Source organism: Ischnura elegans, chromosome 5, assembly GCF_921293095.1.
Source record: "Ischnura elegans chromosome 5, ioIscEleg1.1, whole genome shotgun sequence".
Lineage (NCBI taxonomy): Eukaryota > Metazoa > Arthropoda > Insecta > Odonata > Coenagrionidae > Ischnura > Ischnura elegans.
In genome coordinates, this window is record NC_060250.1 from 43,270,410 (window position 1) to 43,292,161 (window position 21,752).

A 21,752-nucleotide genomic window follows, 5' to 3' on the forward strand; every position below is an offset into this window, starting at 1 on the left:
GGGGAGAAAATTGTGGGAGGTGGATGTGACTGAAGAGGGTAGGCCCCTTCTCGAATATTTTAAAAGTAAATAATTATAAATATATACTTACTTCGTGATAAAGCGTAGCATTGAACATTCCGTGAATACCACACGATAAAATCTGCTGGTCGTTAGACTCATTACAATTTCCCACCATGCATAATCATTGATAGGAATGAGATAATTGGATATAATACAATAAAATGTGAAAACGTGTGACAGCTAAGCGTACGATTTGAGTGAAGAATACCACTACATATAGTGACGTTTTTCCTCTTCCCCTTTTGTTGCGGAGGGGAAGTAAACCTTTGGTTACAGATATCATATAAAAATACAATTGCTATTATTATACATATTGTCACTTACCTATTATAATGGTATAAATACCATGCTAACAGCTATTGAAAATCCTGTGGTAATTCTTCAAATAACATGAATCAATACCTACCACCATTTTACTCTACGTATGTGTAGTATTAAGGTATTCGACATCTAATGTAGGGATTGCCATTGATGTTTATCACAAAAAACGCCTTGGGCTCAACTTATTTAAAATAATGGATACCTCTATCACAGTCGATAGGTTTCTAACACGCCTTAATATCATTCTTCTAATCTCTATAAAACCAACCTTTACCGCACTTCGCAATCGTGAGCGACAGAGTTACATAAAACCGATTGATAGCACGGCCAATCACGCAGCTCCTGCCTAAAACTGGATGCGTAACTCGTGACCAGATCTTTACCGTTGGCACTCTTTTATCTGATGACGATGCCCGAGTTGGCTGCCGAAACGTTAGTATCCTTGGGATTAATGAATTGGCTGGAAACCTAAGAGCGTTTCCTGATCATCTTTCGCCGGGTATGCACCAATCCGCATTTCCCTAATGCCATATACAGCACTATTTGAATTCTAGTGGTCAGTTTATTCTACTCTAGTTACCCTCTTGCATTAAGAACTAACGCCGAAGATTAATTTTGAACCGTAATTACGTATTAGAATTTAGTATTGTTAACGGTTTCCAGTTTCAATTAAAATATTTTAATTAATTCAAATTTATTAATAACAATGCAGGCCTCAGCTTTAGGTAAATTTCCTGCCATGCCAAGCGCTTCTGTTTTTATTTAATTTAAGCTCACTCAAGGTATACTGCAATAGCGGAACTATGCTTCTCGAAAAGGTGAAAAGTAATTTTTGATCTGGTACTTAGTTCATGCTCCATGAGGCGAAAAATATTTCAGAAAACATCTTGAGGCATCAAACGAATTCTGCGTATTTACGGAGTGCTTTCATGTTCCGACGGGATAAAGGTGCTGGTGGGCATTGAAGCGATTCTTAGAGGGAGTACTTACACATCATCATCAGGGTGTCATCCACCCATGATGTTAGACTACGCCTTCTGAACGTCGGAAGCCATCAACACGTTCACCAGTTCGGAAATATAAGAGCACTTCACCAATGCTACACGAGATATACTTCTTCGTAGGCACTGCGCAAACTGTCAGTCGATTCACAAAATGAAAGAAAATGCAAGTCCACAACGCATAGAAAGCCTTTTAGGACTAAACATGACTTGAGATGCATGGGATCAATTCTTGATAGTAACATGGGATAAGTATTCCTCTTGTTGGTATTTACTCTTAGAAGGTACTCCCAAAGGGATCTGCATCAGTCTGTCTATGCTTCCCTCAGAGCTATGAAGGTGGGATAATAACAGAAAAGTTATAATGAATTTTTTATTATCATTAACATGACGTTTGTCAAATATAACAGCTTCCGGCATTAATATATGGAACATATCTAAAATCAAGACAGAAATAAAAGCATTGGAATTTCACTTTTATATAATTTTATGCAAAAACCTGACTTCGCCGCAGAATATTTTCATCAGGTATTCTGAATTCAGAAACAGATGAAAATTGCTAAAAATTGGCAAAACCCAGGTTTTGTATTAAAATACATGTGGAATACTGGTTCTTTTATTTCAATCTCTGTAAGGTTTACAGAGACATAAAAAAATAATAAGTTCAAATAATTTCTATTATTGTGACCATGCAGCCATCAACCATCGCACCAATTCCAAGATAATAATACGTTTCTATCGCCATCGTCCGGACAATCGTCCAGTCTTTGATAAGTTTTGGATCCTACACTTTTATTTGATTTTCAGCTATGAATACCTCAAATCATTAGAACTCCTTTCGAATATCTATAGGCGTTTAAATATGCCTTTTAATTCAATATCGAATTCATGAGATATTTTAAATGATTTCTTACGGATATTTTATGCACAATTTCAAATTTTCACTCCTTCCATGCGGTCTTTCAATGTGTCCATTGAAAAAAATACGAAATGTGGCAAATAGTCGGTCTTGAAAACAAATGGATACATGATCCGACAGTTTCTATAGATGGAAAGAAAAAAAGGGTAATACTAAAAGTTAACATACAATTTGATGTACATCTTTGTGCATCAACCGTTTCGGCTTTGTAGCCGAATAAGTTAACATTCAATTGACATCGCTCCTACCGGCTATGCCCCAGAGACTATTCAAGAAGAATAAACCCATGAACAACTGAACTGAATGAAATTCGTTCACCGAGATCAGCACTTGAGTCCGAAACTTCAAAATATTGCCTAACGGCAGTGCTAAAGACGATATCATGGTTTTCCAACAATAAGCAAGGGAAATCGTTTATTTACAGAAACTCAATACCGGTTAAAGAGAAGCAATATTTTATGAATTTCCTTTTTCACATGAAAAGATCTACCCCTGATGAATTTTTAAAATTGGCACTTCAGACGAATAGGATTTCATCATGGGAAATATGTCATTACGTCTCACCATATCGTTGAATCGGGGAATAGAATAGAGCTCCTGCGCTTTCAATTTGTACAGTTTCAACTCGCAGATGTATTTTTCCTAAGAATCGCAAGGAATGTGTCGGCAGGCAACAAAATAATAAAAATAAGTTCACTTTCCCGTGCATCACTTTTAAAAAAATAGCATAACTACATTACTTAAAACAAAATTATTGAAAGATTCATGAATGCTCAAGGTGATTCCCGTTTAACGAAAAATTTATTGAAGAGAAACGCATCAGCGTAGCTGTCTTTATTGCGGCCAAGGCAGTCGTTTGATCCTTGTATCAATCTCCACCCTCCGATACTAATCCCAGCATGGAACTGAAACTAGACTAGAGACCCAGATCGCGAGGCGAGCATTGCAACTCCTCCACGAGGATTAATTCATGGTCCCCTCGCGATAAGCGCGACCCCCTGAGGCCATGCGTACAGCAGCAGCGGTGGAAAATAAAGCTTTGGGAGAAACGTCTAGCGTGACGCCAACCAAGAGGGAAACGGGAATGGCTTGGGTAAGGAGCATAGGCGCAGTGTACGAGTGAGTCAAATAAGAGGCAGGATAAGGAAGAATGATGAGAGGCTGGCCGGAAGGGGAATATAGAGGATATGGTAGAGAGAGTGAGAGAGAGGATTAAGAGAATAAGAAAATAAGACGCGCCGTCTGGAGGAATGGCAGGGGGTGTGATGTGTGTTGAATTTCTCGAGTGGTGTTGGGGGAAGGGAAGTGTGTGAGGAGGAAGAAGGAAAGAAACTGGGTCGGCAGAGGGATGAGTGTAAGGGCTCAAGTGGTGAGGGCGAAGAAGGAATGAATGTATATGTGCTGCGGCGACACAGTTTCTTCTTTGAGCCAAAGAGAGAAGGATGAAAGGAGGGAGAGATACACGCGGATATACCACAATCGTTGAAAAGGAAAAGGAATGAACTTTGTATTCTACTACAGGCACGCACGAATAGTTTCTTTAGAATACTCCTTATAAGGCTTAAAAAGGGAAGATATTGAGCCAAGGCCAGTAACATATGAAATTAAGGGGGTTAAAAGTTTCCCACAGAATAGAATAAAATCGTTATCAAAGGAGAAGGAATAAACTTTGTGTTCTACAAGGCCACGCACTGCTAGATACACCTTTTAAGTCTTGAAAACAGGAGGATATTGGGCCAATGCTAGTAACATATGAGATTATGAGGTTAAAGAATGCCTACAAAATACATTACCATCGTTATAAAGGGAAAATAAATTAATTTCATTTTCTATCAACGCCACGCACGGCTAGTTCCTTCAGAATACTTCTTTTAAGGCTTGAAAACGAGGAGACATTGAGTCTATGCCAGTGACATATGAAATTACGGAGTTGAAGAATTCGCAAATTTTGCACTTTTCCAAATATTTCCATACCCTTACTATTTTCGTATGAAATGATGACGGTCTAAAGCATACAATGCATGATAATAAAACTGTAGGACTTGTTACAGACGGTAACTTTCAATGTAACGTTTCGGAAAGGCAAAAATATATATCAACTTATTACTCAATTCGCACTTATTCGAATTCACATTCATGGCACACACTGCACCATGATAAATTATGCATTAGATAACATAATATGTAGGATGCAAAGTTTGTTGAAATAGAATAGACTACAATATGCCAAAAATAAACTTTTCTCATCGAGTTTTTTCGCTGCTGGCGTATTTTATTTTCGGTTAATTTCATAATTTTTACCGATTGTGGCATTTGAAAGTATCGGTCTGAATGAAATCAGTAGGTAAACGAACAAGATATTCGCAATGTAGTAGACTATGGCGCGCATTATCGTCGAACTAGACCACATTGAGCGTGGGATTGAATAATGATATTGTTCCACCTGAAAGTAGTTACGGTATGGAAATATTTGGAAAAAAAACAATGTTCATCCCCAGATCACTTCAGTGAGAATGTACAAGATGCAGTCAAGCAATACGAGTTCTAACTTTAGGGATTATTTAGCCTCCTCATCTCTTAAACTTCTGGCATAGGTTCCATCTCCCCATTTTCAAACCTTTAATGGAGTCTTCTTAATTAACTAGAAGTGCCTTCCGATAATAGAACCATTTTTTCATATTATATATGTACTAAAATAAGTACTAAAATTCTGGATGCAACATTGATTATGAAATATATTAAATATTTTTTTCATTCTTGGCCAAACTTTTTGCCATATTAAATTTGTAGCATTAGAAACAAATTAGATAAAACATTTAGAATATGTTTCCCCTATTTAACGAGCCTACATAGTGAAACGATGGACAAAATTATGAGATTTAGGGTAGAGAAGGAATAGGAGATAGTTTTTAACATGGATATTAATTTTAATAAAAATAAATGGATGATAATAATAAGAAATGGATATTAATAATAATTTACGATAGACAAATTTCTGAGATTTAGGGCAGAGAAGGAACGAGAGGTAGTTCTTAACATGGATATATAGAGCACAGGGGTGTGGGGCGCTGTATGGAATATGACAGACGAGAGAATGGCAAGAAGTCTTAAGCGCCGGCGTCTTCGCGTCAAGAAAGTAAAGGGCGGGAGGGATGCGGGCTCGAGGGTGTATTTAACGTAACGCTGAGTAAATGCGCGCGCATGTAATAATCAAGGAGAGGGAGAGAAACACCGAGGGGGGGCATGAGTGGGAAAGAGATAAGACTTAAAAGGGCAAGAGGGATATCATGCTAAGAGGAGAGGAACAGTGGCAAGTGGAAGGAAAGTCTGAGAGCGACGGAGAATGATAGCGGGTAGCACAGCGTATCAAAGTCTACTCCTTAACGTGGGGCACCGCACATGAATGCTTGTTATCCTAAAAACCCTCCATTCCTTTCCATATGTCTCACATCCCCACTCGTTCCTTGGCCATAAGGACCATCTCGAGAGGATTCAATGGTATGCGGCGTTTTAATTATTTTAGGACGAGCCCGAGCAGAGCCTTTAGAATTACTGGAAAATATGTAATCATTATTATTATTAAATAATCCTAACGATTGAGGTAGGTTTGCGTGGAGTATTTGCTGGCCTCGGTGGCGGCGGGATGAATGGAAGTCCTCGCCTACTAAACAAGAGGTCGCGGGTTCGAGTCCCAACTGGGCAGGTTGTTCGTGATTGTGTAATTGTTAACTTGAAAAAAATATATAAAGGTCGATACGAGCTACTTTCGTTGTAATGTGAATAAATAAAATTAAAAAATATAAGTATTCTGGCAGTCTTCCCTCCATTCATGAACTCCATCAATTCACAATAAGGCCTGCTCCCTTTTAATCTATCTAAAAATCCTATTCTCTTCCTTCCTCTCCCACGCTTACCCAACATTATACACTTAAACAATATTTTCAACAGCCCCTCCCCGCTTAGTATTCCTTCCATCCAAATCCTCCGTATCTCACCTCGGAATTGCCTCTCCTCGACCACCAAGTCCAACACTTCGTCGTTCCTTCTCTCCTTCGACTTCACTTACTCCATACTTCTGTATACCCACATATCGAATGCCTCCTGTCTTTTTTCGTCCTCCTTCCTTAGTACCTATTTTTCCGCACCGTAGAGCGAAACACTCCATATCAGACTCTTCCCTAGCCTTTCTCTAACTCCTTTCCTACGAAAATAGGGTTTTTCTGCTCTTAAAAGCCTAATTTTTTTACACAAATAACCTCCTGATTTTGTTCCCGGTGTATTGGAATTCTCTATGGAAGCTGATCAAATAGTGGAACTGCTCCCCTAGCACAGGCTTGTGACCACCTACTTTTATCTTGAACTACTCCGCGATGCTTTGCAAAACCGCATAATCTCGATCTTTTTGTGATTAATCCTCATGCCACAATCCTCCAAGCACTTGTCTAATGCAAACACTATAATCAGCGACTCTCTTTCTGACTCGCTAATCAACGTATAAAATCGTTTAAGGCTTGATTTTGTGGAAGCTCGCTATATCAACGATAAAAACGCAATTGGTAATTTCCACACTTTTTAATTCAACACTCAACGGCCGACCATGGTTTCAACACATTGTCATTTTCAAGGAACCTTGAAAATGACACAAAATGTGTTTTAACCATAGTCGGTCGTTGAGTGTTGAATTAAAAAGCTCCAATCAACGCCTAATCACCCGCGAACCTATCAAAATAAATAATTACTTCCCCGCTTTAGATGCAGCTGTTGTTTTTACATTCACAGATTCTTAACCACCCCATAAGATCTTCCATACATTATATCAGTTACGAACTCCTATTTTAGCCTCTCCCTTCCCCTCTTTTCCCCCTTCCTACCTTCAATGAAGTAAGTATGTAAATATCTAAGCAGGTGATCTACGAGAATTTCTTTTCTAAGTTATATTATTTTCAACAGCTGATGCTTCTACTTCATCATCTCTAGCACATACTTGCAGGTCAATTCGCTCATCCACATTACTCTGATAATATGGGATTACTAATGTACTTTTCGTTCCTGTTTCGCAGGTGGTGATGGGTGGCGGTCGTCGCCACTGGCTGCCCAAAGTGGCCCGCGACCCAGAGTCCTCGTCTGAAGAGGGCAGGAGGCTGGACGGCCGAAATCTCGTGGAAGACTGGCTGCGGGACAAGAAGAAGAGGAACGTGCGCGGACACTACGTCTGGAATAAGGGACAGCTCGACGCCGTCAACCCCAAACACGTAGATCAACTCCTTGGTAAGAATCTCAACCGCAAGTTCGTTATCATCATTGGTAAGCGTTCCCAAAGCTGTCGTATGAAGATGAGCTTACATTGTGGTATCATTCAATGTAAAAACAAGAACACGACTTTGCGTTTTCCACTGATTTGCTCTATAAATATGGTACCGGTTTTGATTGCTACATCATAATCAAGTAATTCGAAATCGGTAGCGTCAAATCATAATAAGATAGTGGAAAATAAAAGTTGTGTTCTTGTCTGTATAGTAAAAAACCCATATGCGATCCCTCACCGACTGAACAAGGGGCAGATCTACGCCGTCAACCCCAAACACGTGGACCAACTCCTCGGTAGGATTTCAATTGCAAGTTCATTATCATCATATTTTGGTGAGCAATTCTAATGCTGTCTCATTAAGAAAACTTTGTGGTGTGGTATCTTTCAATATATAAAACTAGATCACGACTTACAATTAGTATTTACCGCAGATTTATCATAGAAAGATACTTTCAGATTTGATTGCTACATAATCTTCAAGAAAACCGAAACCGGTTGTATATCATAATAGAACAGGGAAAAATAAAAGCTGTTTTCTTGTCTATACATTTAATAAAACACTTCAGACTACTAACTCACTGACTCATGTAAATGTTTGGAGTGAACGAGACGAGATACGACGAAAATTCATTGAATCGGTCACTTCTAATATCGTCTGTAACTCTTGGAAAAATTGCCGAAACACTATATTTTTTATCTGCGAGTATTGCATTGTTTCCTCTGGTTCTATGCCTCTATTTTTTGGGGAAATTGAGGGTCGAAAAAATGAGGAATTTTAAGTTCGTGGAGAAGCATGTCAATGGCGCCAAAGTGTGTCAGCAACTATTCCAAACCTTGCAAACAGTCAGAAAGCCTGGAACCAAAGAATTGCTTGGTATACCTGGGATTCAATTTAAGGAGGTCAGATAAGGCCGAAAAACGATCCTCAAGAAATAACTGGGAGACAAAAAATTAAAGATCTGGCTGCATACCTTTTCCGGGAAGGCCCCAGCTAGCGAAAGCAAGTATTAATTCTAATCTTGACTTGACACAGCTCTCCACCCAACTCTCCTATCAGCTATTTTTTCAATACCTACTTAACAATCTCCCATCCTATTTAAATGCGAAAGTTCCAGAGAGAAAAAATAATTTTCCGGACCGAGATTTATTTTTCATGACCCCGGTCGAGATAAATGACTTTTCCTCTCCATAATCATTGTACTTCCACTTCCAGCAGCCGATTATCTCAGTAAAGGTACTCATCGACGCGCCGCCGGCTAGAACGCCGAAATTTCCAAGGAATTCTCCTCGCATTCTTCATCACTTCAGTTATACATCTCATTGGAGGTCTTCCTTGACCCTTCTTCCCTCTCACTTTCCGTAGAAGATATTCTTCATCTAGCAATAACGTCTCATGATAATTTTAAAAATCAAATTCCGACTCAGGTTCAGTAAGATCCCAACGCCACTCCACTCCTGGCTAAAAATTAATCTAATGATGCCAATTTTCCCCAATGCGGACCTCTCCTTTTCAATAATTAGAGGTGAAACTGACATTTTCATCTTCCTGAGACCAATTCAATAATTGACGGTAGTGGTCAAACTTTGTGATGACAGATTTTTCTCGTTTCAATTCCATTATTATCATTATATAAACTCCTTTGTTGCCTAATTTTAGTACGAATTTTTCACATTCAATATCAAAAGTCTCCTCTGGCGATCTATGGTGACAGTTTTGGTTAAAAATCATCATAATCATTGTTCATATTACTTGAAGGGGACTCATGAAAATAAATGTTAATTGTTTAAATTCTAAAAAAACCTGAATATTCGCATATACATTCATTTTGATTTCATACTACTTGGGTCGTATTAAGATCAAATATACCGTAATTTTCCTTACAAATAAACTTGAAAATTATGGATTTTTCTCATAAAAATACTCAGGCGCAAATATTATCCACGAAATGTTCCCTCCACAAGAAAATTTTAATTTATGTTTCCCAACAAATGGTTCCTTGGAAAACCAAACAGGATAACAGTAAATGTAAGGCAAAAATTAAAATTATACTTTAACCATGGTGCAGAATTCGCTTTCTACGCGGGAATTGTGGCACAATATAACAGTTACATACTTGAACGGGTAAATGACAGTTACCGAAGTCACACGAAGAAGCAAGAAGTAATGGATATCTGAACTAAGCCCATTTCATAACTAATAGCTACTCATGATGTACAGTAAATGCTACCACATGGCTTATGCATCATAGCCATAAAAAGGACGGCAGCACCACTGTTAAAAGATATTCCTCCAATCGTCAAACCAATATCTCTCTCTGCCAATCAGCAAAATATTTGTTCCTGTGAAAAAACACGAGGTAATTCATTTACACTATCACAAACAGAGTAGATATGAGGAGAGAGAGAAATCAATTAGTATTTAAATTAGTCGCCATAATTCATTGAGGCTATGAAATCATAGATCAATGTGAAACTTATTTCTAAAAATTGTTACTTCCTTTTGACACATTTCGCTATCTCGCCGGAAAGCGTCGCTGAAGGTGATCAAGATATCCCTATTCGTCACTTAATGCTAGTGATGCACATTTTCTGTTAATTCATTGCATAATGATGGATCTGTCCAAGGGAACTGCATAGAGGAGGGCCTATTCCACCCATAGAGGGCTGATTTCTGTTGCCACTTTTGTCGCATTTGAATCGGCTTTCAAAAATGTCCGCGACGCGGTGATGAGTGCAATCCGATCAATGCGATTTCCAACATTTTGCAGTATAACGTTAGTAACTGCGAGGAATAGCATTGAAAAGTTATGAATTTCATAGATCACATCATCATGCATATAGATTTCGGTTAACACCTCTAATTATACCTTATTTCCCCGTGAAACTCGGATCAATTTGTCCATCAGCGGCGTGTGCGGTGACTTTTTTTAAACTTGTTAAAATTTGCTTATTTTTACACTGAATATGCTAGATTAAAAATAGCTTTTTTTATTTTTCAAGCTGCCCTCGCGAATTTTTTTCTCCAAAAAAGGAATAAATCAATTCTCATCTCGCACTGTTCATATTAAGTCGATATAGTATGGAATTTGCTCAATATGTCTCAAGGTGTTCGTGAAAAAACTCCAATAATGGGCTATTCTATATACTTATGTTATTATCCTTATATAGTATCGAATAATGTTTTTATGAAAAGCTAAAGGGCCAATCCATGTTTGCAAATACTGTGTAAATGATTCACTGTTCAGAAGGGTAGAATGCCCACTAACATGATATCATGTTTCAATTTTTTCCACAGCGACAGTTTAATATACTTTGAGGCTGATGTCAAAAAAATGAAAGGTTTTTATATGGTGAACGATTTTCGGCGGCGATTAATGTACTATCTCACGTAAATTTCGCATCGAGTTCTCCATTACGAGCTTCATTAAATCAACCCTGCCTCCGGGTATAAACCACACGGACCACAAACCGCGAACTGCCGGCTTTCCGCAATCCATTTTCTAGTCATGAACTTGATCAGAATCAGGCAATTATGGTATTAATTGGAAAATAATTACAGGCACTAGAACCAAATTTGTGCCACCATATTTGTCGAACGTCATCGAACCGTTTCAGGCGCCATTAGCCAGGATTGTATTACCGTCGGATATTTGGCCTTAAATGAACACATAAAATTCATAATAGATGAAGTTTCTAGAGAGCTAAAACGCGTACATTATCGTCCTAATCATTTGCCTTCGATAATTGGCTATGTGAGCTCCGACGTTAACCTATCCTGTTACGTAACAGGGATATGTAGTACCAACTTAATCAAGTATCTCTTAAATTAGAATTAGTAGGTGACCATGGTAAATATTCAATGGATGAGGCAGATAAAAAATTTTACAGGGAGGTCGGGTAGGTATATAACAAAAAATTGGAGGAGTAAATCTATCATATTCTGTAGCCAAAATGAATCCATTTATGCGTTGGCGATGCATTAGTCGCAAAATTTCGTTGAGTTGGTCATAAGTACATGCATTGAAATTTTTTATCTGTACATGAAAACAAAATTCTGTCCATGGGTTTCACCCGCACCACTTGAAAGATCGATGTGCTCTTTTAAAATTGCTTTGATTTTTATTTTTTCTGAAGCCGCCACATATAAAATCATTCTACAACGGGATATAATTATTTGGTGAGGCAAAATACTCAGGTGTTAAAGAATTTTAGGCATTGAGCCCGCTGAGGTGGACCCTAAACACCAGAGGTGTACGCTGAGTTTTATAAGCCCGGATATTTTCCATTAGCAGATGCAATGCAGCCAATTTAAATAAATACCTCAACGTTTTCTTCATCCCGCATTTTTCCAGCTTTAGTACACTACATATTGCGCGATAGGAGAAGACGTTCTGATAAATTCCATGCAAAAAATAAGATAAACGATGAAAAATCACTGTTTAAAAAAAATGTTTTCCTAGACTGATAATTGAACCCGGATCTCCCGAATCCAAAAAATCCTGGTTCGATCCCTCTCAAGACAAATGATTTTTTTCTTCCGTGAAATTTACTTTCAATAACATGAGTGAACTTATGAGTGTCTCCATAAAGGTAAAGCGCTGAATATTCGGCGGTTACTTCTTTGAGCAATTAGTAAAAACGTGTATGCCGCTCACAAATCTATAAACTAAGTTACAACATGCTCACCGTCTTTCAAATACCAAATATTGGCACTATTAAAGTATTCTTCAGATTATTGTAGGTTTCCATGGAGTTCTGAAGAATCATTCTGGCAGCCTCCCCTTTCTTCGTGTACTTCCCTATTCAATTCACAATTTCAGCATTAAAACATTATAATCTCGTACGTTTGCACTAAGCAAGTAAATTTTAAGGGCCTTTCACTATTGTGTAGGTGTTGCACCTTCGGCTTGTCAACATCAATAAAACGTTGTAGATTTAAAATGGACTGTACTTTAGTTTTTTATCTTGTTGTTACAGCTGTTTTGGAATTGTTTGTACACTCTGTTGTGACTGTTGCTTGTGCCGCCGTCCCTTCCAGTCCCTTCACACACTACTGTCTCTTCTCCCTTCCCCTTCCGAGGTAACAATACAACCCCCTGCCCGGGCACCTTAAACGCGGTACATCACCTTCTGGGGTACCAATCAGTCACTCATGTCTCTCCAGGCATCTGTATGCCATCTTTCGCCCCCAAAGACCAACTATTTCATTGCCGTAACAGTAGGAATCTCCAGAAAATTTAATCTTAATTATCCTTTTCTCCCACCAATCCAGGCCTGTTCTCCTATTCGCACATGGACTTCGACGTGGACAGGGACAAGAGCGACGACGGAGATCCATCACTCGCGGACATGACAAGGAAAGCCATCCAAATCCTGTCGAAGAACCCCCAAGGATTCTTCTTGTTCGTGGAAGGTAATATTTCTACGGCCTCAACTGTTTGAAATTATTTACTCCAGATTACTTGGCTGCCACATTGTTTCCTCCTTAGCCGTAAGAGGATGCATACCTCCCTATCGACTGGTCGTTTTTGGTGACGGAATATTCGCTTAAGTTGTGCTATCACCTTACAATTTTGAGGGCAAGCGTATCAAATAGTATTCAACATTTTCCAGCATCTAAGATGTTAAAAGATTACATCTGTAAAAATATGACAAGTAAAATTTTTGAATTTGAGATAAACGTAAATGATAGGAACATTCCACTTTATATACCCTGAAATTTTCAAGATGATGGCTTAAGTCTTACGCGAGTAATCCGTCAGCGGAAATTACTATTTATGTTGGACTCAAGTGTTTTCTTAAGTCCCCCTATTGAAAAAACTATCTACCTTGCAATTGGTTAAAAGCAGAAGATATTTTAATATCATAGGTCAAGTTACGCCACTCTAAGTTGATATAAACAAAAAACTGCTCTTTTTAGCTTGAATATACGTAGTTATGGCAATGTTAGTTAAGTTGTAAGGATAAAGACTTCACCCACAGCAGAATCCAAGGAATCGGTTGTTATGATATTCATCGCCATATGACCTCAGTAATCATGGTTTTAACATGGGTGCTTACCCAATCACATGAGTACTTCAGGCACTTATTTATTCATGTTAGTACTTGAGTATTTTTCTGAGTATTCAGGTAATTTTTTGGGTAAAAGTGAGCGATTACCTTCAGGACACTATTGAAGAACCCGCAAGGATTTTTCTTACTCGTAGAAGAAAATATAACTAACACTTTAAATGAAAATAATGGTTCATTCTGAATTTATTAGCCTGCCACATTATTTTCTCCTCCGCTGAGTTAGTTCTTATGTCTCTGGATTATCTACCTAGCTACTGGCCAATATCAAGAGAAATTTGATTTTTCTCAAATTACTAGAATTCCGAGTCACATGACGCTACTTTAAATGGTTCTGAAGTAAAAGATACTCTTACTAAGAAAACATAACTAACATATGGGGACATGAGAATTAAGTAATCATTCGATTACTCGCGTTTTAATTGTAGTACTCATGATGTCGTAGAAGTGATATTTCTATTGCTCTGCCTATGTAAAAGTTTTTACAATAGATTTCTTAGTCCCACGAATAAGATCTTCTAGCCATATTAGTTTTACATTGGTTATCATAGTTTATATATTAATATATATGCATAAATTTTATAAGTTATTATAACTTTTGCTCAAGTCTATTGGTCACAGATGCACATTAATGCGTACAGCCAAACAGTGGCGGATCCAGGGTAGGAACAAGGGGGGCTCCTTGAGGGTAATCTTCCTGCATTAGTGGGGGTCCGAACAAAATTACCATTCCATCTTGTGTAAATTAGATACCCAAAGGGGGGTTACAGCCCCCTAAGCCCCCCCCCCTATTGATCCGCCACTGCAGCCAAATGAAACATCAAATTTTAACAAACGATTTTGAGTATTCAGGTTATCATTCGGGTTCTCGCATGAGAGTGAGAGATTACTTTTGGCACACAACCACCTGAAACTCAAATGGGCTGATTTGTTCGTTTTCAGGAGGCCGAATCGACCATGCGCATCACTACAACAACGCATTCCGGGCCCTGGAGGAGACGCTGGCCCTGGAAAACGCCCTGGAGGCGGCACTTCCACTGCTGGACCCAGAGAGGACCCTCGTCGTGTTCACAGCAGACCACTCGCATGTTCTCGCCCTCGGAGGAATAGCCACCAAGAGAGGAAACCCCATATTAGGTCTGTCAAATATTCCAGAACTAGAATATACCTATAGTAATGGGAAACGTTTTTATTTCTGTACCTACAATAGGACTACATCAAGGAAGCACTTGTCCACCCCGTTGAAGCTTGATTTTTGCTGTCAAATTTAGAAAATCTAATAGCTCTTCCTGTGAGAAACAAAGGTGGCGACTTAAAGCCCATTTAAAGGTGCAGTGAGAGACAACAAGTCAAGAGGCCGATTTGAAAATCTTCTATTGTAATATTAGTTTTGTGTACTTTCCGTCGTTTCGCGTAGGCGTGTACGCTGACAGTAAAAATCCTATGGCGAAAGCGTCCGGAAGTATTTTTGCGGCGTACTGGCGTCCACACCGATAGTCTCATCTAGTACAGTATCTGATTCGATTCATGAATTGATCACACACGGTTCAAAATTGCGTTCAAGAAACTTTAAATGAGCAAAACTAAGGTTTAATATTGATAATGCAGTCGTACTGAAGATATCCTGGAAGAATCACGATCATATTTCCAGAATACTCTTCTTCGGCACGGCAGCGTGGACTAGTATCCAGAGTCGGCGAAACCTACATCTCGTTTCAAGTGAAGCAGCTAGTGTGGCACCCAGAAAGCAGCCAAACTTCATTACAGTTAAAACTTTTGCTTCCAGGGTTCAGGAATCATTTCGTATCATAGTTATCCAATAAAATATTAGAAAGAAGATAGATAGTCTAATTTTGTTTAACTAGGGATTAAATTTTACCAAAATAAAAAAATGTTACGGAAATTTTCCATCTATACCTGGTCTTATAAATATTCGCATCGGGAAAAATTTTGAGAGTCTCGAATGAAATCTAATTATTTTCCGTCGCATGTTTCCAATTCCTGAAGATAATTAAATAATCGCTAGAAACCAAGCACTGAGAACAGAAGGACGACACCGTCCCGGAGGATAAAGATTGTTGCCTACTGAATTCCCAGTGCTAAGGTCTGTTTTCAGGTCTTAGAAAGATCTCCAATATTGCGATCCCGTCAGGTATTGATCACTCACGCGCCGCGACGAGGTGATAGAGTTGCCATTTCACCTGTTCAAATTCTACTCTTCGATGAACCAATCTCCCGAAGTAAATCAAGCATGGTTTAGCTTGCAGAAAAAACATTAAATCTATTCACTGAACAAGGTCCAATTGAAATTATCGCCTTTTATCGAATCCATCAACGCTGAATAACTTGTGAATATACTTCTCTGTTTTTTAACCGCAGAGCACGGAAACTAAAACTAAAATCCCACCTCTAGCGAGCCACGTTTCGTTCATTTTTTCTTCCTTGGAACTTTTCGAATCGCCAATCTGAATAATATTACAGGAGGTAGACAAACGCGAAGCCCCTTGGGGATGCCAAAAATAGACCATCCAAAGATATTTCGCATCGACGCAAGGCACGGAAGCCGACCGCCGAAAAAAAAAGATTGCTCAATCATGCAGCGCCTGAACTATCGGAAATTAGAATATTGGCTTACATGCAGATTTCCTGGGGAACTGATTCGATATGCAGACAGTAAGTTAAAAGCTAGGCCAACCACGGCTGGCCGTAGTTCGAATACCTCTAATCCCGCGATTTCATCCGCGGTTTTGAGTCCCTTTTCGCGAACGATTCAAACAGTCACGCAGAAGCTGGTGAAAAAGAAATATCTCAGCAAATACAATACGCACTAATTCTAAATGCATACCATTCATTGATTTCGTGTGGAAGAACAGCTGAAAGTAAGCTTCTCTCCCGTGAATACTGGCATGGGGAAAAAGAGACGGTATAAGGCCTGAGGTGCGATAAATAATAAAACAAATTAACATCTACATACTACCCCGCAAGCCGACTAAAAAGTCGTGTGGTATGGGGTGTTAGGACACCAGCTGTCTACCTATAAAAAGCAAATGCTCAAACAAAATTCAGTCTTTTATGGTTCGGGGTAAAACGAATTCCCATACCTATCCGTTCGGCAAAATACCTCTCTTGATTTATCTATTCTGTCGGCCCTGGAAATATAGTGGGGCTCTACTATGATGTTCTCCGTGTCGCTCCCATAGATATCTATTCTCTATTGTTCAGGCAATCAAAGTAAGTCTAGCGCGTAGCCTCCGAGTCTCTAGCGGCTCCCAACCTAATTCGCTTAACATTTGGGTAACGCTGTTTGTACTCCCGTATCAGTTTTGAACGAATCGCGTAGGGTTCCTTTGTATTTTATTTAGTTCAAGGAGCAAGTCTTTCTGCACTGGATCCCATATACTCGCGGCGTATTGAAGGTGTTGTAGGACGATTGCGACATCTTTGATTTTCCTGAAATACGACTAGGAAATATTGATTTAAAAGCACCACGTAATTAAACGATGAAGAAGGCCGTATTTTTCATTTAAGTTGATTATAAGACGATCAAACATAAAAGTGAATGACAAAGTTCCTTCAAAATCAGCAATCCAAACTCTTTTGTTGTGTCGTGCTCAAATTCTTCGCCATACGACCTTAAAGGAGCTCGATTTTTCCAACCGTAAATCTTTTATCTTTTCATTTTTAGCGATTATTTGAGCAGACGTAGATACTAATGTTCATCGTGCAATCATGGTGTGTATCTATAAATGAAAAGCAACAAATTTTCATAAATACAATCGAGTAAACTAATTATTATCCTTCATGTTATAACCTGAAGCTACGCGCACACACCTATGCAATGCGATCGTTTGGTAGGCCATTTGGATATATGGGTCACTACAGTTCTGAAAGACACGCACCAAGTTAAGGTGTTTCACAAAGTACCATTATTCTAATCATGCTAGTATTTACTTATAATGTAACTTGATTCCAAGCCTCAAATTACAGAGAATTTCTTCAAACTTCTAGGGCGAATTAATGTAGAAAATATACCTTTATAACAACGTCTAAATTCTATACTACAATTTCATAGATAACCTTAGATACTTTAACCTGATTACTTAAAAATTCGAACTCAATGATAATTCAAAATAATGCGATCATTCGAAAGATATTACATTAATTTTGATCAATAAGCGTTCCCATATGGATTAAAATACGCTATCGCTTCAATCTGCTAACTTTTCTTGGCCATCATAAATCTTCTCCTTTGCTCCATTAATCCAATAAGTTTCAAGTCTTGAGAAGATGGCAACCTGAAACACAATTAATATCTAGGAAGGGACTATAATTCAACGAATGGGATTACAAAAGCTTCCTTGATTTCTTTCAAATTTGATTGGGAATAATGGAATTAGAAGCACCATGCACCTGAGGAAGAAAGCTTCGATTTCCATTAAATGATTACATTTCAAAACTAATACCTATATTTCTTAAAAAACAGTTGTAAATAGTAAAGTTATGTTCAAATTCTTCAACGCAACGTATAAATGAGCTCGATTTTTTTTCTAATCTTGAATATATTTTCATATTTTCTAATGAGTGATTTTTATGCGAGAGTAGAAACGATATTGAAGATTCCAACAGCTATTATTACGACGGAAATAATTAATCAATAGCATTAATGACGACGAAAGATGTAGATAAGCTTACCGGGTTAGCTTTTCTTCGAGCATTATTGAATATCCATCTTTCCTGGCGAATTACATACTTTAGCTAGTAATTCTTCACTTTCCCAGCAATAACTATCCATTATCCCAATATATATATTCATCCAGTTGTTTATTTTTCATTTTCACATAGATTTTCATAAAGTTAAAGCCGAATCGATTGATTTCAATATCTACCATTTAAGCTTGCCTAAATTCATGTAAAACTTCGAGCAGCCGCAGACAAGTTGAGAGAATCTGGCGGTATATCGTGAAAAAAATGCGATAGTAAAAATTAAGAATAAAGTCCAACAACATACGCCGTTTAAAGTGTCACTTTCAACAACAAATGTTATCGTCATTTTTTCGAAGCCGAATACGAAGCGTCATTGATCCCCTTCTCCCCCCTTCCTCTATCCCCCACCACATTCTTTCTTCTAATCCTCACCCCCCCCCCCCCCACTACTTTTAAAGATACATATATCCGTCTGAAATACGATTTTTCTAGTACCTGAGGATGATTGTGTAACTATCGAAACACGTGTTGTAAGCTGTTAAAATCTGTAAAAAAGTTAGTGAGCAGTACGATATCTTTGTTTATCATTAGAACAGTGGAATTTCCGCACTTACCCCTCGGTACCGTCAACGTTGCTTGCTACGGCCCTGACCTCATGAATGACAGAAAAACTACCGTGAATCTTTCATTATCTTTTCTTTCCTTTCCAACAGGAGTGGACGCAAAATCCTCGGACGTGGACGGCATGCCGTACACGACCCTCCTATACGGCAACGGCCCCGGCTTCGGACGCGAGAACTTGAGCGGCGTGGACACGGGGGCGAAGAACGCCGTGCAGCAGTCAGCGGTGCCGAGACAGTGGGCGACCCACGGCGGGGAAGACGTGCCCGTGTACGCCAAGGGACCGGGTTCGTCCCTCTTCCGCGGCTCCCTCGACCAGACATTCCTCCCGCACGCGATGGCCTACGCCGCCTGCATAGGCGAGCACAAGGAGCGGTGCAAGAAGGCCAAGAACGACACGTCGAGCGGCAGGACCCTGCTGGGAGGCAAGCAGCCGGCCCTGCTACCTTTAGCCACCGGCGGAAAGCACACCGGCGGAGGTTTCCTGGGGTCTCCGGGAAGCGGCGGAGACCCCAACGCCTGCGACGAGCAGTCCGCGTCTTCGAACGCGGTGAGGACGGCTGCGGTGGGGACGGCCATCTTGTCGGACGGTTCGTCCAGGTCCTCCGGCGCGAGGGCGTTCTTATCGCAAGTGGCGCTCGTGTCCGCGCTGCTCGGCATCGCACGGAACTTGTGATGATGACTCGGCACTTGAGTGCACTGGGTTGTGCTGTGTTTCTTCATCTCTCTGGGGTGGGAACTAGCGTGGGGGAACGTTTCCCCAAGTCCATTGCAAAGACTAGGCTGTTGGTGACTCCCCCGAATTGGTTGAAGGTCGTTCAGCTTTCCCGGTGAATGACTAGTATGAATTGCTCGCGGGCTACATCCCCGATGATATTTTATGCGACAGCCGACGTTTCGGTGAACGAATCATCCACCATCATCAATGCCTGGTAAATCACATTCAAGCCTCAGCAAATAAAGATCACGATCACTCTTCCTGCGGGTCAAGGCGTATTTGGACTGGGTATGGCGCCTTCTCATAACCCCGTAGCCGTTTCTACTCCTCATTCCTATCCTAGTGCCGATCCTCCTCTCTCAGTTATGTTCAGATAAAATGCCAAAAAGGCTAAGATGGCACACTATCTTGGCGGTAAGCGTAACGCTCGAAAATTAATGGCAGAAATTGGTCCTCTATCCTTGAGCGTTAGCATTTTTTCCAATAGAATTAACTTCCAGTTTAAAGTATTAAAATCACATTTCGAGTTAGTATTCATTAAGTCCGTTATGCATACTGCTTTAATACCCATATATCCAATCGATCTATGAAGCTATTTTGAGATATCTTTGTTTTTTCCATTGACTCACAGCAATTTTTTCTTAATTTGAGTCTGGTTTTCCGCCCCAGCAACTAAATCCTTCCTAAATGAACAATCGCTTTAATGGCTGCATAGAGCTATCTTCGACTAAGAATACTCTAAAAAATAAAATCTCATGCGGTTAAGATTCGAAAGCAGAAGTCGTGATGCCTGCAGCAATGCTTTACGATACCATCGGTAGTGAAGCCAAGTAATCCCGCACGCAATGAAAGAAAAACCTTACGTGTGTCAAACGAAACGTTCCCCTTAGTTACTTATGGTCTTACCGAATGTGTTTGATGGACTTAAAGGAGTCATTTTCACAATACTTTTTTGGCTTAGAATCCGGGAAGATGGCTGTATATCGATCATTACTGAGGCTCGATATGATTCGTCAGACCTGAAGTCGATAGAAAGTTCGCAGGCCGAAACGTTGGCTATCATATAAGTCACAAAAATGTGGTAAGAGGCTTCAGAGCAATTTGAACCCTTTGTATAATTGTGTATCCCACGAGACTAAAACAAGTTCGCAAACGAGGAGCTAGAAGTCCCTTGATCTGAATCATCCCCCAAATACCAGAGATTGGATGGGGATATACAACCAAGGAACTAGTGGGGAGGCAGCATTGAAACCTGAATCGTATGGGAGTCGCAAGGGCCAAGTGGGACCAGAGGAGAAAGATCCTCAAGTCACCGAGTAAATAAACTTTCATCGCAAAGAAAACGTTTCGCGTCGCGTGACAAGTTGTGTCTTTCGACCGGTGTATTGTGAATTAAAAATACATATCGGGAAAACGGAATTTACCGTACCGAGATTCAAATGGTGAACGGCAGATTTTAAACAAATCGAACTTCTGTAGCGTGTGAAGTGAAAGCGAAGAGACAAGAATTGAGCTAGTTCTGTGAAAAGTTCGGTGCGCGGAACGATTTAGTAAGAGGACTTTCCGACAAGGAAACAAAGAACTTCTCCAATCGGATGAAGCACTAAGTGATCAATAATTTTAAAGAAACTACTTGACTGTTAACAAAAAAATACCCTTTGCCAACTGATCGTTCTCTATGTAGGAACATTCAAAATTAATGTTCAAAAAAATTATCAAAACGTTTTATTTTGCTTTTGAGTATTAAATGATATGAAAAAGCAGTCTTGAATTTTTTTGTCCGTATGGACTCTCAAAATGGACGGTCCTTATAACGCAGTTTATTTGTTCCTCCGCGGATCCCACAACCCACCGTGCATCTGAAAAGCACCTAGGTATGTTCAGCACGATTGATAATAACTTACTTTACCGATAATATGTGAATGTGGAATTTACCGAGTGAAATTTATAATTGAAATATTTCAAAATAGCTACATGAAAAACGGTGCAATTCACGGTAATTACTATAAGATGAAATTATTCTGGATC

General features: G+C 39.4%; 1 protein-coding gene across 1 annotated transcript in view; it reads left to right on the forward strand.

Moving 5' to 3' along the window:
- LOC124158765 (alkaline phosphatase-like) overlaps nucleotides 1-21,358 on the forward strand; it is a 309,017-nt gene extending 287,659 nt beyond the window's left edge. The window contains exons 5-8 of the mRNA XM_046534067.1: nucleotides 7,365-7,572; nucleotides 12,885-13,025; nucleotides 14,624-14,818; nucleotides 19,099-21,358. Of these exons, the coding sequence (XP_046390023.1) occupies nucleotides 7,365-7,572; nucleotides 12,885-13,025; nucleotides 14,624-14,818; nucleotides 19,099-19,682 (1,128 nt within the window). The 3' untranslated portion in view covers nucleotides 19,683-21,358. The remainder of the gene's footprint in view (nucleotides 1-7,364; nucleotides 7,573-12,884; nucleotides 13,026-14,623; nucleotides 14,819-19,098) is intronic.
- Nucleotides 21,359-21,752: the final 394 nt, after the last annotated feature.